The 19,530-nt window shown below is 37.8% G+C and overlaps 1 protein-coding gene across 1 annotated transcript in view; it reads right to left on the bottom strand.

The window, feature by feature from the left end:
* Positions 1–18,730, bottom strand: part of nkain2 (sodium/potassium transporting ATPase interacting 2) — a 101,222-nt gene extending 82,492 nt beyond the window's left edge. Inside the window, exon 1 of the mRNA XM_055016093.1 lies at positions 17,762–18,730. Coding sequence (XP_054872068.1) covers positions 17,762–17,815 — 54 coding nt within the window. The 5' untranslated portion in view covers positions 17,816–18,730. The remainder of the gene's footprint in view (positions 1–17,761) is intronic.
* Positions 18,731–19,530: the final 800 nt, after the last annotated feature.

Here is a 19,530-nt window from a genome sequence, read left to right on the forward strand (position 1 = left end):
TGTTTTTGCATCATAGGTGGAAAAACAACAGCTGCAAAGGAAAAAGCTTGTTGCAGTTGAAGTTTTTACATAAAGAGAAGCAGTGAACACTAAGATTTGCAGGTTTTATTTACAGACAGTAGCAGGTGGAGGTTTTGCATATTGAAATGCAATAAAAATCAACACATAATCACGTTAAATAATCTAAATATTGGTTAAAAATAAGCATATTTATAATTTCATTCACAACAATGCAGCCCTACTGGATGTTAATTCACAAAAATGCAATCAAACTCCACCACAAGTTTAAATTATCTTGACTCTAAATCACCCGTTTGCTGCTGAGAAGCTTCAGTTTGAGATTCTGCAGCGTGTTTTGCTCACATCTGGATGGATTCAGCTCTGATCTGCACCTCCTTCTTCTCCATAGCAACACAAACAGAAACCAGAGGATGTCTGTTTCTGAGCCACAACATCAGAAAATACAGGTTTATCTCAGAGAAGATGGAAAAATAAAAATAAAGGTGGCCACTATGTGAAGCTATTAGAGGTTGTTGTGTTGAGTAATATTGAAAAATACAACAAACTGGAGAAGAATTAGCTCCAGAACCAACAAAACTTTAAGGTACGTCAAGTTGTGTTGGTTTTTGTGTTTCCAAAAAGATGCAAACTGACCACACAGACACACAAAATAACTACAAAAACATGCAAAATTACCACAAAGAAGCACAAAGTGACTGCAAAAATTCACAAAACGGCAGCAAAAAGATGCTAGACAACCACAAAGAGACACAAAATGATCACAAAAAAACACAAATTTACCAAAAAGAGACATAAAACAACTCCAAAGACATGCAAAATGACCACAAAATGACTCAAATGTACCACGGAGAGACCTAAAACAACTCCAAACTCATGCAAAATGAACACAAAAAATACACAAAACAACCACAGATAGATGCAAATTAACCACAAAGAGACAAAGATCAACCGTAAAAAGATGAAAATTCACCACACTGAGCTGTGAAATGGCAGAAAAAATGACCAACAATCAGGAAAAGGCCGACAGATTCTCGCTCTTCTTGAAGCTGCTGTTTTGTTTTCTACCCTGAAGGTGAAACTCCTCCATTGTTCCTCCAGAACCAACAAAACTTTAAGCTAAGTGTCTAATTGTGTTGTTTTTTTGTGGGAGAACATTTAGAATAAGTGTGTAAAGGTCTGCAGTGTGGTTTCAGTTCCAGCGTCTGTGAACGTATGTCGGCATCACAGAACAAACACTGCCACTGAGTAAAGGTTCCATTTAAAGGCTCCACTGAGTCAAAGATTTCACTTTCTGCTGCTTCCAGTCTTCACACTGTTTTAGGACGACACCGTGAGAGCGACACGCTGAAAACACTTTTACACCGAAAACACTTTTACACGACGCGCCTCCGCCTCGACCCCGTGCCGTTTCTTTACCATAAAAACATCTCGGCTGGAAAATTGCAGTTTGTGGGGGGAAGAGTGGAGCTGGAGACGGAGACGGTTCACATGGAAAACAGCACCAACAGAATCTCATGTTCAGGAGTGGAAGTGCTTCGAAACATCCTGAATAATGGTCGTATTTTAACAGAAAATGCATAAACAAAGGACAATGACACTAAATGATGCAAAAATAACACAGACACAAAAATTGCATTAAAAGTAAAGTTTCATGCTTTCAGGCTAACAGTCGTCACTGATTTTATAAAGTTGGAAGCCACCTAATGCACAGAAACGTTACAGTATTTGCAGATGCAGTGTAAAACTACGAACAGCAGCTCGTTCTTTGTTAAGATTTGTTGAGCTGAAGCATAAGACTCAAACCTAATTGAGCCTCTGTGGATGCAAGAAAAGCACAAAAGACAAAAATCGATGTGTCGGACTGAGAAAGGCAGAAGCAGTTCCAGTCTGAGTTAATGCAGCCAAGTTCAGGAAGCACGAGTTCCAGCGACTAATTAAAAATATGTGTCGGCTGGAACGGAGCTGATCTGAGTCTGACCTGATGAAGTGAATCACAGCAGCAGCGGCAGGTAATTATTTAGAGAGTTCGGCCTCTAAAGACATGATTCCTGCAGGAGAAATATTCCTTAAACCAGCTGCAGACTGAACTCCTGAAGGTTATATGATGACGGTGTCTCGGTTTCACCTGCACGACTTGAAAAACTACATTAAAACACACCAAGATACACATTTTAGTACAGTTTTAATTCATAAGGTGGAAAAATGACACAAACTCACGAAAATGAAACTAATAGATGCAAAAATGATACAAAAAATGACAAAAAGGCACTAAAATGGCACTAAAAGATGGAAAAATGACAAAAAAACACAAAAATGCCACTAATTGATGCAAAACTGCCATTACAAGATGGACAAATGATAAAAAAGATGCAAAAAATACAAAAAGACACACAAATGACACAAAAAGATGCAAAAAATGACGCTAAAGGATGGAAAAATGACATAAAATGAACCAAAAACACAAAATGCCACAAAAAGGTGCAAAAATGGTACAAAAATACACAAAAAGGCACTAAAATATGCAAAAACATGGCATAAAATGACACAAAAAGACACAATAATGGCACCAAAAGACAGAAAAATAACAAACAAATGCAAAAAAATGACAAAAAGACAAAAATGGAACTAAAAGATACAAAAATAGCACATAAAGACACAAAAGATGCAAAAATTGCACTAAAAGATGCAAAAATGACACAAAAACACACAAAAAGGCACTATTAAATGGAAAACTGACAGAAAAAGACATAAAAACTTCAAAAAGACACAAAAATGTCACAAAAACACAAAAATGACACAAAAGACTGAGAAATGGCACTAAAAGACACAAAAAAGTCACTAAAACGTGCAAAAATGACACAAAATGGTGCAAAAAGACAATAATGACACTAAAAGATGAACAAATTACACACAAAAATACAAAAAATGACAAAAAGAAACAAAGATGACACCAAGAGACAAAAAGCATAGAACTTACTGATGATACAGAAGTATTTCCATTAAATCTACAAACTCTGAGACAGTTCAGTCTCATTTCTCCTTGAAAGTTTTAAAATTGTGGCAAATCTTTTTTTTTTTTCAAAAGTCCTGCAAGAGAACAGTAAATGTGATCGTTGTTAAGGTCTCAAACATCCAATTAAGACTGACTTTGAGAAGCAGAAAGAGCTAAAAGGTGTCCAGGTTCACTGTATTTAACTGACAGGTGAAAGGAAGAAGAAGTGTGGGTGAACCTCGGTCTGGACTGGAAGCAGCTCATCAGCGGCGCTAAGTCAAAGCTCGTTTTGTACACCGAGGCTCTGATCGGCCGGCGGTCAGATCAGCGGCGAGGAGGCGGAGACAAGACGGCGAGATGAAAGCTGTGCACGGAGAGGAGGGCGGGCTGCTATGAAAAGATGAAGACCCGAGGCCACAGAGACTGACAAATTAGGGAGTGTGGAATAGAAAGAGCGACAGAAAATCTATAAACCCGGAGCTGGGACTGTGTGTGGCCGGTGCTGGACATAAAGCATGGAAAAAAGGAGGCTGAAGATCACGACTCCAAGAACCTCACAGCAGATTTCAAATGTTGAAAACCAACAGCAGACTGCAGGATGGCTGGGAATCGCTATTAAAATGATAGTTTCTGCAAAACAGCAGAAGTTAAAGTGACAATTTAGACCAAGTTATCAAACCAACGCTGGCAGTAATATTAGATTTTAAAGAGCAACTTGCAGCTGCAAAAATGACACATACAGACATAAAAATGCCACTAAAAGAAACTAAATGATGCAAAAAGACACAAATATGGCACAAAAAGATGCATAAATGAAGAAAGATGTATAAATGACATAAAAAAAGACACAAAATCCCACTAAAAGTTGTAAAAATGACACAAAAAGATGCATAAATAGCACTAAACTGCACAAAAATGGCACTAATCGGTAGAGGTCGACCGATATGGGATTTTCAAAGGCTGATGCCGATACCGATTTTTAAAAAAATTTTCAGCCGATGGCCGATATCTAAAGCCGATTGTAGAAGCCGATTTTTAAGGGTGGGTGGGGGGGTGGGGTGGGGTGTGGGGGGCTGCTAGTATAATTAGATAATATAAACATAGGGACGCTGGGTGTGCAGATGAGGGACGTGCAGCAGCCTCGCTCTGGGCATAGGCGCGCACCACACACACACACACACACAGTGCATCCACAGATTTACTTTCACTTTCTCACTCACTTGTATGCCTGAGGCTGACGCTAAAACTTAAACGGCTAACTTTTACAGTTTGATGATCACACAGTAAAGACTTTTAAAGGCTAAATCAACATTGCATTTTCTCTCTCACCAAGAAACAAATCTCTTACCTGTTTGTTTTTTTTACCAAATAAGCAGGTGTGGAGCCAGGCTTGTTGTTGCCTGGCTCACTCGCTCCGCTCATGCTCTGCTCTCTGAGTGCCAGGGGTCCTTCTAAGGGAAAAGCGGTCGTGGCAGCTGCCCGTACGGGTGCCTGATCACAAATCGGCTTTTTATTTGTAAATATCGGCCAATGGCCGATATTGGAAAAAGTCCATATATCGGCCCAAAATATCGGCCGGCCGATATATCGGTCGACCTCTACTAATCGGTGCAAAAATGGCATCAAAAGATGCAAAAATGACACAAAAAGATGCAAAAATGGCACTAAAAGATGCAAAAATGATGCAATTATGGCACTATAACCTGCCAAAATGACAAATACAGACATAAAAATGGCACCAAAACATGCAAAAATGGCACCAAGACATGCAAAAACAACACAAAAAGAAGTAAAAATGGCACTAAAAGATGCAAAAATGATACAAAGAGAAGCAAAAATTATACTAAAAGACAAAATGGCACAAAAAGGTAGAAAAAGAGCACAAAAAGATGCAAAAATGGCACCAAAAGATGCAAAAATGACACAAAAAGATGCAAAAATTATGCAAAAAGACACAAAAATGACACAAAAAGATGCAAAAATGGCACTAAAATAAACAATAATGGCACTAATTGATGCAAATTACACTAAAACACACAAAAAAAGGCACTAATAAATAAAACAAATTTACACACATAACAGAGCAGAGGTTCATAATTATGAACTGACACAGAAAATAGACGTTACTGTGATGGAAGTTCAACATGTCCAGGCTGTCTTTAAGCTAGCTGGATCAACAAGATCTAAATCAGAGACATCGGCATCACTTTGTGTTCTAAACTTTCTTCAGTTAATAGATTTATTTTCCCACTCAGTGTGTCCAAAAGCAGCTGCACATTAGAGCTTCTAAACTTTAAACTTCATTCATTTAAACACGATACTGTATTGAAGTGCATTTAGGTCCAACACTGTCCCATAATGAAGAGCATCAGTTTGGTTTTTGGTGAAATTAATGCGACTGATTGAATATTCTCTGTGATAAATACCAAGAGACGGATCAATTTTCCAATCTGTTTCCTGTTAGCTGCAAGACGAGGAGCGAAAAACAAACTTGGATCAAACATTAAAGCATATTTATGCATTTTTCTGCATCACCATATGAGAGCATGTAGGTTCCCATGGAAACAACATGCATACAGCTAGTGATACTGTAAGTGTACAGCTTCATTTACTGGGATAACTAACATGTAAGTCTGCATTAAAAAACATCAGCTGAGAGTCTCAATCAGTCAGAGAGAAAGATCTGGTGTAAGAGGGACACAAAAGATGCAAAAACGATACAAAAAGACATAAAAATGACACTGAAAGATGCAAAAATGACACAAAAACACACAAAAATTACACTAAAAGATGCAAAAATGACAAAAAACACACAAAAATGGCATTAAAAGATGCAAAAATACACAAAAACACACAAAAATGGCATTAAAAGACACAAAGAGATGCAAAATGACACAAAAATGGCACTAAAAGATGGAGAAACGATACAAAACAATGTAAAAATGACACTAGAAGATGCAAAAATGACAAAAAGACAAAAATTACACTAAAAAATTAAACTGTAGTCCGGAATTTACATGGACAAATAAGAACAATGTGACCATTTATAAGAACCTCTGAGCATAAATTTAGTAAAAATCCAACCTGCTAGTTGATTTCTCAGTGGTGGAACCTGACATTTGCCTCTAATTGTAAAGTCCGGATACTTTCTAACTGTTTTCTTTTTGATTATTTCCAAACTGCATCCAGGTTAAGTATCGACTTGCCGGTTTCAATGTCTGCACAGTCACTGTTTTACAATCACACGCGGCTCACATGCAGAGATACCGTTTCTGCATTCATGTTGCAGCTTCCAAGAGGTAAATTATTCATTACGCTGCTCAGTGGTGGAAATGTCACAGGAATGTAGAGGCTGAGACCAACAAACCGAGTCCCAGACAGCCTGAACGGCCAAACTAGGTCCCATTTATCTTCAGGAATCTACTCTATACATCAGGAAAATAATGCGTTTTTTTTCTCAGAGTCTACATTTGAAGCATCATTTATCTCCTTCCTCTGGATTATGAATCATTATCTGGCTCTAATTGTGCTCTACACCACATTACAAGCCTGTAATTTCCCTCCATTCGCTCGATTCAATTAACAGCAACAACATAATTAGCGTTCCAGCAACATTAACACCCAGCAGCCGTCTAGATGAAGCAGCCAATGGTGGGCGGCGGTGCTGCTAGCCATCACGCCATTGGACGGTTGGGTGGACTGTTGTTGGATTATTGTTGGACTATTGTTGGTCTGTTGTTGGACTATTGTTGGTCCGTTGTTGGTCTGTTGTTGGATTATTGTTGGACTACTGTTGGTCTGTTGTTAGACTATTGTTGGTCCGCTGTTGGACTATTGTTGGTCTGTTGTTGGGTTATTGTTGTTGGTCTACTGTTTGATGATTGTTGGACTATAGTTGGTCTGTTGTTGGTCTATTGTTGGTCTATTGTTGGACTATTGTTGATCTGTTGTTGGTCTATTGTTTGACGATTGTTGGACAATTGGTGGATGACTCTTGAACTTTGGTTAAACATTTGTGGAATGATCATTGGATTTTTGTTGGTCTATTGTTGGTCTATTAGACGATTGTTGAGCTACTGTTGGACAATTGTTTTATGATTGTTGGACTACTGTTGAACTATGGTTAGTCTATGGATAAATGCTTGTTGAATGATTGTTGGACTTTTGTTGAACGATTGTCGGACGATTGTTGAGCTACTGTTGAACAATTCTTTTATAATTGTTGGACTATTATTGAACCATGGATGGTCTATAGTTAAACTTTTGTTGATGATTATTGGACTTTTGCTGAACGATTGTTGGATGATTGTTGAGCTACTGTTGAACAATTCTTTTATAATTGTTGGACTATTATTGAACTATGGATGGTCTATGGTTAAACTTTTGTTGATGATTATTGGACTTTTGTTGAACAATTGTTGGATGATTGTTGAGCTACTGTTGAACAATTCTTTTATAATTGTTGGACTATTATTGAACCATGGATGGTCTATAGTTAAACTTTTGTTGATGATTATTGGACTTTTGCTGAACGATTGTTGGATGATTGTTGAGCTACTGTTGAACAATTCTTTTATAATTGTTGGACTATTATTGAACTATGGATGGTCTATAGTTAAACTTTTGTTGATGATTATTGGACTTTTGCTGAACGATTGTTGGATGATTGTTGAGCTACTGTTGAACAATTCTTTTATAATTGTTGGACTATTATTGAACTATGGATGGTCTATGGTTAAACTTTTGTTGATGATTATTGGACTTTTGTTGAACAATTGTTGGATGATTGTTGAGCTACTGTTGAACAATTCTTTTATAATTGTTGGACTATTATTGAACCATGGATGGTCTATAGTTAAACTTTTGTTGATGATTATTGGACTTTTGCTGAACGATTGTTGGATGATTGTTGAGCTACTGTTGAACAATTCTTTTATAATTGTTGGACTATTATTGAACCATGGATGGTCTATGGTTAAACTTTTGTTGATGATTATTGGACTTTTGCTGAACGATTGTTGGATGATTGTTGAGCTACTGTTGAACAATTCTTTTATAATTGTTGGACTATTATTGAACTATGGATGGTCTATAGTTAAACTTTTGTTGATGATTATTGGACTTTTGCTGGACGTTTGTTGAACAACTATGAATGATTGTTGGGCTACTGTGGAACTGTTGAGCCATTTATGGACTGTTGTTGGACTATTTATTGTAGTTTTGCTGCTAATATTGTGAGTCAAAGAGTCCATTTTCTTCTTTTTGAATCCCCCTTTCTTTCACTGTGTTATATACAGCAGCTGCTTTTTTGTGCAAACTTACAAAGCCTGAAGATGCACTTTCAAGACCTGAAATCAAACTTTTTCTTTTAGGAAGGATTTCTGTATGTGGGGATGTTTTGACCCTGAGACATTTTTCTTCTTTGTAATCCTGTTTTCCACCTGCCTGACTCTTCCTTGTGTACCTCTGCTTTGAGTTTTTGTAATATTTTGGGGGAATTTCTGCTTGTTTCTGGATTTAAAGAACCCATGTTCTGTTTTTGGGTTCCTGTTTTCCTTCAGTGTGTGCAAACTTACAAAGCCTAAAGATGCACTTTCATGATCTTAAATCAAACTTTTCTTCTAGGGAGAGAAAGTTTAATTTCTGAAACATTTATTTTGATATTCTAGATCTCTTTTTTCCTCTTCTCAGATTGTATGGGTGTCTGGAAATGATCTGAGCAGTTAAGTAGAAGCAAAAAAAAAAAAAAAAAGCCTTATTTGCACCTGTTTACTCAGGGTTTACTGGTTTAGGAGTCCAGGTTAGAGGCCTATCATCCCATTGCTTTCATTATTAGTGAAGTTTTAGGATGAAAACTACATAAAGCTGCTTTGCTAAACAGTAGTTCACATTGTGTAGAAGTTCTTTCTTGTGAGTAAAAAAATGGGAAAACGCAGTTTTGTCCAGGTTTTCTCTAACTGTGTCTTCAACATCCACACCAAAGATAGTCATTCTCTCCGACATAAAACTCAGCTCTGTACCTCCTGAATTTCCTCGTTTGAAGTCCAGATTTTCTTCTGGTTTTTATCTACATCATCACGTAGCTCATTAGCACAACTCCTGCTAGCAGCTAGTCTGGCCTCAAACTAAGAATGAGCAGCTGCCTTACATTTCAACATTATCTTGTCACTAGAGCTCAGAGATCTGGAGTCACTAACCAACCTTACCTGGCTTTGGTTGGACCAGGTGACCAATCAGAGCAGGAGGATGAGTCTTAAAGAGACAGGAGCTAAAAATGGAGCATTTCAGACGAAGAGAAACTGCAGTAATGTGCAGCATGAGGAAAAATAGTGTTGTGGTTTGTGGTATTGTTCACATTATTTCCTGTTTTATTTTGAAAAGATCCACATCTCTGTGTGTTTTTAGGTGTTTCACTTCCTCCCTTTGTCTTTTGGACTCATTGATTCCACCTGAATCACCTGTTGTCTGTCCAATCAGTTTTCTGGATAAAAAGTTGTCGTCTGTCAGTTTGTTCCTGTTTGAAACCCAGTTTTATCTTCTGGAACACATGCCTCTTCACCAGTTTTTGTTGTTTACTTGGTTTTCTGGGAGGATTTGACTTCTATCTGAATTATTTGGACTTTTGTCACTTCCTGGATCACCAGCCATCTTCTGTTTGCTTCCTGCTTGACTTCTGTCACATCTTTGGTAAGTTTTATTGAAGTTATCTGTTGTTCTTTCATTTCCTGTCTGCTGTGTTTGCATCTTTTTCTCTCTCTTACAATGAAATGAGTTTTTGAACATTAACGCATGTAAACATGTTCTAGTAAACCTGTAAATATGCAGAATATGAGCTTTTTACCAGCTATGTACATGTACTCATCAATATTTCCAGCTAAAGCTGAGACGCTGTGCTTCACGATCCGTCTTCCAATCATTCAAACACACCTGAGACGACTACAGTTATTTGTTACTTGGAGTTCTTGTGCTTGATCAGTCTGTTCTTGTCCTTTCAGTAGAAAATAACCAGGTTCCGATGATTTATTTTCAATGCAAATGTCAGATTTTTATGTTCATTTAGGCAATAAAGGCAGCAAGTAGAGAAATGCAATGCGAAAAGTCACACAACTGCCACAAAAACAGTAAAAACCACTACAATAAGAAGCAAAATCCCTGTAAAGGGATGTAAAATTATCATAACAAGAGGCTAAATTACCACAACGATGAGACAAAATTATTCGAAATCTCCACATAAAGACATGATGTCACCAGTTGATTTATTTCTGTTTTCTCAGGCTAATAAGGCTGCAGCTTGGGTTAAAGTGTTTTCTGACATTGAAATCATTGGTGTGTTGATGGATCATGAAAATAATCATGTTAAGTGGGTGAAACCAGTGATTATTCCCTAATATTTGGACATATATACATACAATTATGCAAAATCACTACAAAAAGATAAGAAATTACCAGAATGAGGCATGAAATCATCACAAAAACATGCAAATACATCATGAGAAGTCATAAAATGATGACAATAAGAGTAAAAATAGAGGCTAAATTGCCAAAATGATGTGACATTTCTCCCAAAACACCCAAAATTATCACAAAAATATGTGATAGCACAAGTTAATATAGTTCTGTTTTCAGAAATTAAATGAATATGTGCAGCTAAAATTCTCCTTTTCCAGCTTTTTAGTTGCGAGGATTCCATTCTTGTTTGTCTTTTATGTGATTGTGACTCTTAGTTTTGGAGAAAACTAAATGAATTCAGATATCAGCTCAGGCTAAAGCACTTTTTGACATCAGTTCATTGAGAAAATCCTTGACTGGTTAATCGATTGTGAAAATAATCACCGGTTTCACTTGTTAAATCTCTGCAGGAGCTTGTGGAAACTCAGACAACGGTTCTTTTAACCTGAATACTGATGCTGAAGGTAGCTAGCAGGTCTGTTAGACTCAGAGAGCATCACCTGATGTTACGTCACCGCTGGACGCATTTCTAACCTGCATCGTTGATCTCTGCTCAGCTGAGGTGACTCCAGCTCTCAGTAATTAACCCGACTAATGAAGCAGCAGAAACACTGCTGTTGGTTACATAAAGACATCAGTTCCAGCACAAGAGACAAACTGAGCGACTGTGTTAACTCTAGCAGGAAGCTCACGTAGAAAACAAACACTGCCAGCAGGACGAGGCTGACTGGTGACTTCTAGACGGGGAGGATGCTTTGAACAACTATCTCTGAGAATATGGCAGATAAAATATGTTAAACAGTGGAATAATTTAAAAAACTTTAAGTAAATAAATAAAATAACAACAAAAACCCATAAAATAACGACATTGTTGCAGATTTAAACACAAAAATTATGTGATTTTATGGTTAAATGGTTGTAAAAGAATGAGAAAAAATACAGATTTTAAGTTTTAAGTTATTTTATTGCAACTTAGTACATATCATCTGTTGTATAACAAATGGGAAACTGTCAAAGTTTTTTAAAAATTATTTACAAAATATCTGTAAAATAATAATATTCTGCTGATTTTATATACAGTTAAATGTTTTGTTAATTTTTTTTAATCTGGAAAAAAAGAATTTTGTCTGCATATTTTTTTAAATTCCTGGATTAATAAATAAATAAATAAATAAATAACCTAATAAATGAATAAATATATGAATAAAAGAGACTTTTTTATTTAATCTTTATAGTCCTAAAGCATAACTATTCTTATATCATTAATTTTTCAAACAGCATTTATTCTGTTCATATCTGTAAAATAACAACATTTTTGCTGATTTAAGTCATTTAGGGTCAAACACTGTAATAGAATGAATTACAATTTGTAAAAAATAAAGATTTTGAGCTGTTGACACACAAAGGAAAACATTTTTCCTCTGATTTCACTAGATATTTTTAATTTCAACAAAACGGTGAGCAATCTGTAAAACAGCTCAAAAAATTAATGACTATAAAATGTAAAAAAACATTTTTAAAAATTACATTTGCAATTATCTGCGTGAAGTTTTTTTGCATGATTTATTATGTGAATATTATTGACAGTTTTGGCCTTATTTTTCCAGTTCTTATCTTTCAAATACTGGCAAATATCCATAAAATTATGATATTTTTGCTGATTTAAATTATTATAAATGTAATTTTATGGTCAAACATCGTTGTTAACATGTAAATTGAAACATATTGTTTAACAAAATGAGGAAAAAACTTAGATTTAAATTTTTTTTAAAGAACTTTTCTAGTCCTTTAGCATCATTTTTCTTTAAAATAACAGCAATTATCTGTAAAATAATAGTATTTTTCCTGATTTGGGAAAAAACTTAATTTGGCTATAAAATGTAGAGGGAAAAAAAATTAATAGTTGTAACTGTTTGTATGATTTATTATGTGGATATTATTGACAATTTTGGCCTTATTTTTTCAATCCTTAATATGCATATTTTTCTTTCAAATACCAGCAAATATCGATAAAATAATGATATTTTTGCTGATTACAATTTTTAAAAATGAAATTCCATGATAAATAAATAAACATTCTAATAAATAAAATAAAATAAATAAATAGAATTTTTTAAGCATAACTACTCTTTCAAATAACAGCATTTATTCTGTTCATATCTGTAAAATAACAACACTTTTTGCTGATTTAAGTCGTTTTAGGGACAAACACTGCAACAGAATGAATTATTTGTAAAAATAAAGATTTTGAGCAGTTTTTACACAGTCAACACATAAATGAAAACATTTTTCCTGTTTTTTATTAAATATTTGTAGCTTTAACTAGACATTTGTAGTCCAGAAATTCTCATTCCAAACTGTTAAATAACCTCTTAGCAGCGTTGTTTCCTGTGTTTCTGCAGCGTTCAGACGACCACAGCTGCTGTGAATAAAATCTCTAAAAGTGCATCTTCTAGAAAGTGCCGATCAGCAGCTGTAGTCGAGTTAAGTGTGCGTGGCGGCGTCAGACCCGCGGCTCAGCTAGCTGGCGGCGCTATCGGCCGCTATTACAACGGTTAGCAGAGCAAAACATGCTGTTGACTACGGAACGGCATTAGTTCCACCGCATTACACACGACGACTATCTGTGTGACGACGGCAGCTCGTTCGGGCTTTTATTTCACCTCCGGAAACACACAGCGTCCTCGTTTACAGCGCAGCCGAGTGTACGTTCCCCACATGTTCGCTAACACAGCACGCTTTCTGCTTTTCCTCAATGGGAACCAGCCGCCACACAATGAAGCTCTTACAGCCAGCATCATATCTGCTGCTAAATGAGCTGCTTTCCCCACACAGGGCTCTTGTAACAGCCTCCTATTGAGTGTGACAATAGGTCTTCAGTGGCCGAACACGCCTGCTGCAGCTCCATGTTTATGCATCCGTGCACACGCATGTTGATGGGGGGATTCTGAGAGTTTTTATGGGGATCTTGCATCTTTTTTGTGGTGATTTCCTGTTTTTTTGTGGTCATTTTGACTCTTTAAATGGTGATTTGGCATCTTTTTGTGCTATATTTACTCTTTTTGTGATGGTTTGACTCTTTTTGTGGTGATTTTGCATTGTTTTGTGGTGATTTCCTGTCTTTGTGGTAAATTTTGCCTCCTTAAATGTTGATTTTGCATCTTTTCTTTGGTGACTGATAGTATTTTGTGGTCATTTTGCCTTTTTAAATGGTGATTTGGCATCTTTTTGAGCTATATTTACTCTTTTTGTGGTGGTTTTGAGTCTTTTTGTGGTGATCTTGCATCTCTTTTGTGGTGATTTCCTGTTTTTTGTGGACATTTTGCCTCTGAATGGTGATTAGCATCTTTTAATGGTGATTTTGCATCATTTTGTGGTGATTGAACTTTGTTGGGGATCTTGCATCTTCTTGCGCTATATTTACTCTTTTTGTGATGGTTTTGAGTCTTTTTGTGTTTATTTTGCATCTTTTTGTAGTGATTTCCTGTTTTTTTTTGGTGATTTCCTGTTTTTTGTGATCATTTGCCCATTTGAATGGTGATTTTGCATCTTTTTTGTAATGATTTGACTCTTTCTGGGGATCTTGCATCTTCATGTGCTATATTTAGTCTTTTTGAGATGGTTTAGACTCTTTTTGTGATGATTTTGCATCTTTGTTGTGGTGGTTTGACTTTTTTTGGACATCTTGCATCTTCATGTGTTTTGTCTTGATAAGATATGCTATGTCTTATATGTTATATTTGCTCTCCATGTGATGGTTTTGAGTCATTTTGTGCATCATATCTGCTGCTAAATGAGCTGCTTTCCCCACACAGGGCTCCTGTAACAGCCTCCTATTGAGTGTGACAATAGGTCTTCAGTGGCCGAACACGCCTGCTGCAGCTCCATGTTTATGCATCCGTGCACACGCGTGTACAATGTGTCATTCTGCTGCAGAAACCTCCGTTTGTATGGAGACAAACGGCGGGTTTATTTTGCGATGAGCGCCTCCACTTTGCTGCTCTGCTTCTGTTTGAGCTGCTGATTTCCTTCATTTCCCCTGACGGCCTCCAGAGAATCTCTCCTGGACTTATTGCTCCGCTGCAGCTGCTGCTCCTGCAGATGCTATGTACAGTAATAATGCTTCTTTTGGTTCAATGTGCAGCTGAAATGGGCAGATTAATGGTGATTGTATGAGTAAAACCAACGGTTAAAACAGCCTGGAGACGGATAAAGCCACGCACCGATTCTACCTGCAGTTTTATAAGCCCAAATTAACACTAAATCAACTTACAAAGCTCATATTTGTAGCAAAATTTAATGTTTTGAGCCTCATATTTTATGCTGAAGTGATAGCCAAGTGCGATATTAAAGATAAAAGTGTCAAAGGTGCAAGATACAGTTAAAAATGAAGGATTTTGGTGCTACAGAGATGTTTCCATCAACATTTTTGTTCATTTCAGTGGAAAACAAGTGCAAGAAATGATAATTTCCACTAAAATTGGGACTCAAATTGCAAAATCTGTCAAAATAATGCAAATCATTCATCCCTAGAAAGAACAAAAACAGATTCAGAGCAGAGCAGCTGCACAGAATCAAAAGATTTGTGAAAATGGAACAATACTGACTGATGATGATGCATCTTTTTGGCGTGATTTTGCATCTTTGGTGTGGGGATCTGACTCTTTTCTGGGAAATTTCAATTCATGTGTTGCATTTGACTCTTTTTGTGACAAATTTAAGACTTTTTGAGGTGATTTTGGGTTTTTTTTGTAATGATTTACTGTCTTTCTAGTAAATTTTGCCTCTTTAAATGGTGATTTTGCATCTTTTTGTGGTGGTTTTGACTCCTGTTGTATTGATATTACATCTTTTCTCTACCTGCAGCCTTATTAGCCTAAATGAATTCTAAATCAACATAAAAATCTAGTTTTTGCAACACATTAAATCATTTGAACCTGCTCATTTTCTGCTGTAATGATAGACTGAGAGCAGAGCAGTTGCACATATTCATGATTTCTGAAAATGAAACTGTAACAACTGATGATGTTTTGAGTGTTTTTGTGGTAATTTTGCCTCTATTATATGGTGATTTTTCATATTTTTTAAGTAGTTTTTACCCTTTGTGGGGGCTCTTGGATCTTTATGTGGTCTATTTTACTCTTTGTGGAGATTTTCTGGCTTATTGTGGTGTGTTTGTCTGCTTTTTGTGGTGATTTTCTGTGTTTTTGTAGCGATATCATGTCTGTGGTAATTTTGATTCTTTATAAGGTGGTTTTGCACCTTTTGTGATGATTTTGTGCCTTACTGTGGTGTGTTTGCATGGTTTTGTGGCAATGTAGGGATTGTACAACTTTTCGTGATGATTCTCACTGTTTTTGTAGTGATTCTGCCAAAGTATATAACTCGGACAAGTTAGCTGCTGTTTCTAGATGATCTGCATGCTGGTTGTTGAGCTGAGGTGTAAGAAACCAGAAAATGTTCACATTTAAGAAGCGTTTTTCATTCTTCAAAAATTACTCAAACCAATTTGATCAACCCTTCAAATAGTTGGTGATTAATTTAATTGCTGACAACTAATTGCTTATTCATCTCAGCTCTAGTTTTCATTGCTGCTGTTATGAACTAACCGTGTTTCTGTTGAAATACATGAAGCTCAGAGTTCTGCAAAGATTACACATCAATCAGCAGCTGTTTTTAGTCATTTTCTGAGCAAGAAGGTTTAAATTTGGACCTCAGATGTGAGACTGTGACACTTTTCTTTGCCCTGAACTGGATATCTTTTAGTTGTGGACTATTGAAGACGTCACCTTGGACCGTCTTGTTTTGTCCTCAATCCAAATATATTCAGTTTACTGTTACAGAAGGGGAAAGACGCCAGAAAATAATCACATTTAACAAGCTGGAATCAGAGAATGTAGACTTGTTTTCCTTAAAAACATGCACACAAATGAATCCATTATCAAAATGGTTGCCAATTAACTTAAGACTTGGTAAGTACTCTATCTAGTTGTTGCATGAAACCATGAACTGGCGTCAATGTAGACCAGTTAGCTGCTGTGTTTAGATGATCTACATGTTGGTTGTTGAGCTGCTGATACACAAACTTCTGTTTGCAAAGTTTACACTCGACCTTTAGTCCATTTGTTGGAACAACTATGTCGACTATTTCTTTGACATCCGTTAGTTTGGAGCCGAAATGCTAAATAAGTCAAACCTATTGGTCTCAATTAGGTTGGATCAGCTCCAAGGGGATGTTCACAGGTAGTTTGATCCTTCTGGTGCCACAAATAATTCAAAATAATCATAAAAGGAACATCAGTGATTGAGAATACAGTTAGACAAGAGAATATCAACCAACCAGTCGTCCTGGACACTACAGACCTACAAAGTCCTGAAACTGCAATGATGCTTGGTTTTCTATTGGTACTGGAGTTGCTGAAGAAGCTTCTGCATCTTCATTTCCCTGCACACAACGAGGAAACAGTAAATCTGGAACATGCTTACGATATAAATATCAACTTCTCTAGAATCGCCACCTTTAATACGAAACTACACTACTGTTGTGTAGAATAAGGCAGTTTCGCGTTTATACCTTCTTCCACCACCTTGAGGCCAAAGAGCAGCTTCAGCTTTGAGTCTCTCTGATGGACTTTTCTATGCTGTAGATGCAGAAGGAGCTCATCCACAGGAACTACCAATTATCTTTTTCCAGCATCGCCACCTTTAACACAAAACTACACTGCTGTTCTGTAGAATAAGACTGTTTCGTGTTTATACCTTCTTCCACCCCCTTGAGGTCAAACAGCCGCTGCAGCTTTGAGTCTCTCTGATGGATTTTCCTCTGTTTGATTGGAGAAAAATGTGACTTTAAGTTCATCTGACTGCAGTTTACTTACATTTCAGCCCATTTAGCCCATTTTAACGTGCAGAAACTACCTGACGACACACTCAGACGCTCCCTGTCGCCTCCAGTTTCCACTGACAGACACCAAGATGTTGGAAGATGCTCTGAGATGCCATGACCACACATTTCCACCCATATGTCACATGCACATCCATCCATCCATCCATCCGACATCCAGCCAGACTCCACGCTCCATCCATCACTGCCCACTTCCATCAACCCTTCAGAGCTCCATAAAGACCTCCATTCATCTCCTCCACGTCAAACCACTCGTGTCGTGACCTTTTACACACCTATCAACTCCACAAATCCATCTTTCCATCCAGCCCCATCTTACTCTGATTCCACATCATCATCGCATCATTTCTTCCCCCTCATTGATCCACCAGATCGATATTAATCTTAACACTCACCAGCTGCATGCCACAGATGAAGGCCAAGGTGCACCTGCCGCTACAGCAGCCCATGGCGTCCACGTGGGGCCCAGAACCTCTGCTTCAAGATCCAAAGGAACCCTCCAGAGGGCCGTCTGGCTGGCCGGCAGCCCGGCTGGAAGCCTCGGGGAGCAGCAACCTTCTGGCGGCTACTTCATTCAGACGCTACCAGGCTGAGGAGCTCCAGAACACATGGGGGGTCGAGGGCTGGAAGATGTTGGGGGGGCGAAGGTGGGCCTTCTGGGGAGTCAAGTTCCACAGAGACGGAGGCTTCAGATCAGCTGCATCTCAACCGGATTCCTGTTAAATAACTGACTTTCCAGTGATCCTCATTAGAGCTGGATCCAGAAGACAGCAGATGTGAGATGAGACGGATTTCTCCCCAGATGAAACAATCCTGATGGAAGCAGCCTAATTTGTTCCAGGGTGGAGAAAACAAGTGAAAGTGGTTCCAGCCTCTCCTCTCCTCTCCTCTCCTGCCGCTCCTCTCAGGGGCAGTAACGGAGCATCCTTCACCAAAAACCCCGCGTCTGTACCTCCAACACACCACCGCTCTCATCCACCGGATCTTATCCAGACACGAAACGGTGCGTAAAAATTCACCGGAGCGGATTCCCAGATCACCAGCACCAGTCAGCCATTGGTCCCTTCATTCACTGGCTCTCCGCTGGAAATTGTGTTAAATTAAAAACGCACTCACACAGAGGAGCGTGTCCAAATTTCGCGCAGGGAGACGGTCCAATTCTCAGCCAAGTCTCCAAAAAAAACAACAAAAAAAAACGCGCCGCGGGTCCGAGCGGAGGAAGAAAAACGGCCAAGTTTGGGGAGTCGTCTTCGGGTTCGTCTGGAAGGAGTGGAAACGCGGAGACAATAGGAACCGGGATGGACCAACGGACCCACAGCAGCCGAGAGGAGCGTCTCCGAGTCCCGCCTGCCGTCTGGAAAGTCCCGACGCTGCAGCCGCGGACGACATCCGGCGCTGGATTTCACAATAAAACTGCGACTAAAAACAAAGCGTGTTGCGTTTTTCATCACTGTGGGCTCGTTTTTCCAAGTCATGCAGCTCTGTGGAAACAGAAGAACCATGAAGAAGGAGAGAGAACTCAGGAATGTCTGTTGTGAAGAATGACACAATTACAATGACAGAAATCACAGAAAAAAAAATGAAATTTCTCTGATTATTGTACAATATTTTCCAAGCATCCACAAATATTCCAACACTGGAGAAAAATGGAGCTCCTCATATTATAGATATTTTTCTATCTCCATGTTTCCAGACTTTTCCTCTCTACTCTGCTCATCATCAGTAGAAAGATGTTTCACCATGCTGGATGGATCTGCAACAACTAGCTGCTCTGTTCACTGTTTCTGAGCCATGCTGCATTTATTTATTCATCCAGTCGCTCTGATTTTCCTCTCAATTTCTCTTGTCTCTGTTTTGAGTTTTGCTGGTCATTTTGTCTCGTTTTTACCGTTTTGTGTCTCATTTTTGTGATTTTGCATCTTCTTTGTCAACTTGAGCCTTGTTTTTGTTGTGTTGTTTTTGTCATTTTATGTCTCTTTCGGGTCATTTTTCCTCTTCATATTATAGATATTTATCTATTTCCATGTTTCCAGCCTCCTCGAGAGAATAGAGAAATGAGAATAGAGAAATAACACCGAATGACAAAACAGTAAGCACAATAAAAACAAAACAATAATATAATAAAATAAAAACAAAAACAAAACTATAATATAATAAGAAGAAA

This window comes from Amphiprion ocellaris, chromosome 12 (genome assembly GCF_022539595.1).
Source record: "Amphiprion ocellaris isolate individual 3 ecotype Okinawa chromosome 12, ASM2253959v1, whole genome shotgun sequence".
NCBI lineage: Eukaryota > Metazoa > Chordata > Actinopteri > Pomacentridae > Amphiprion > Amphiprion ocellaris.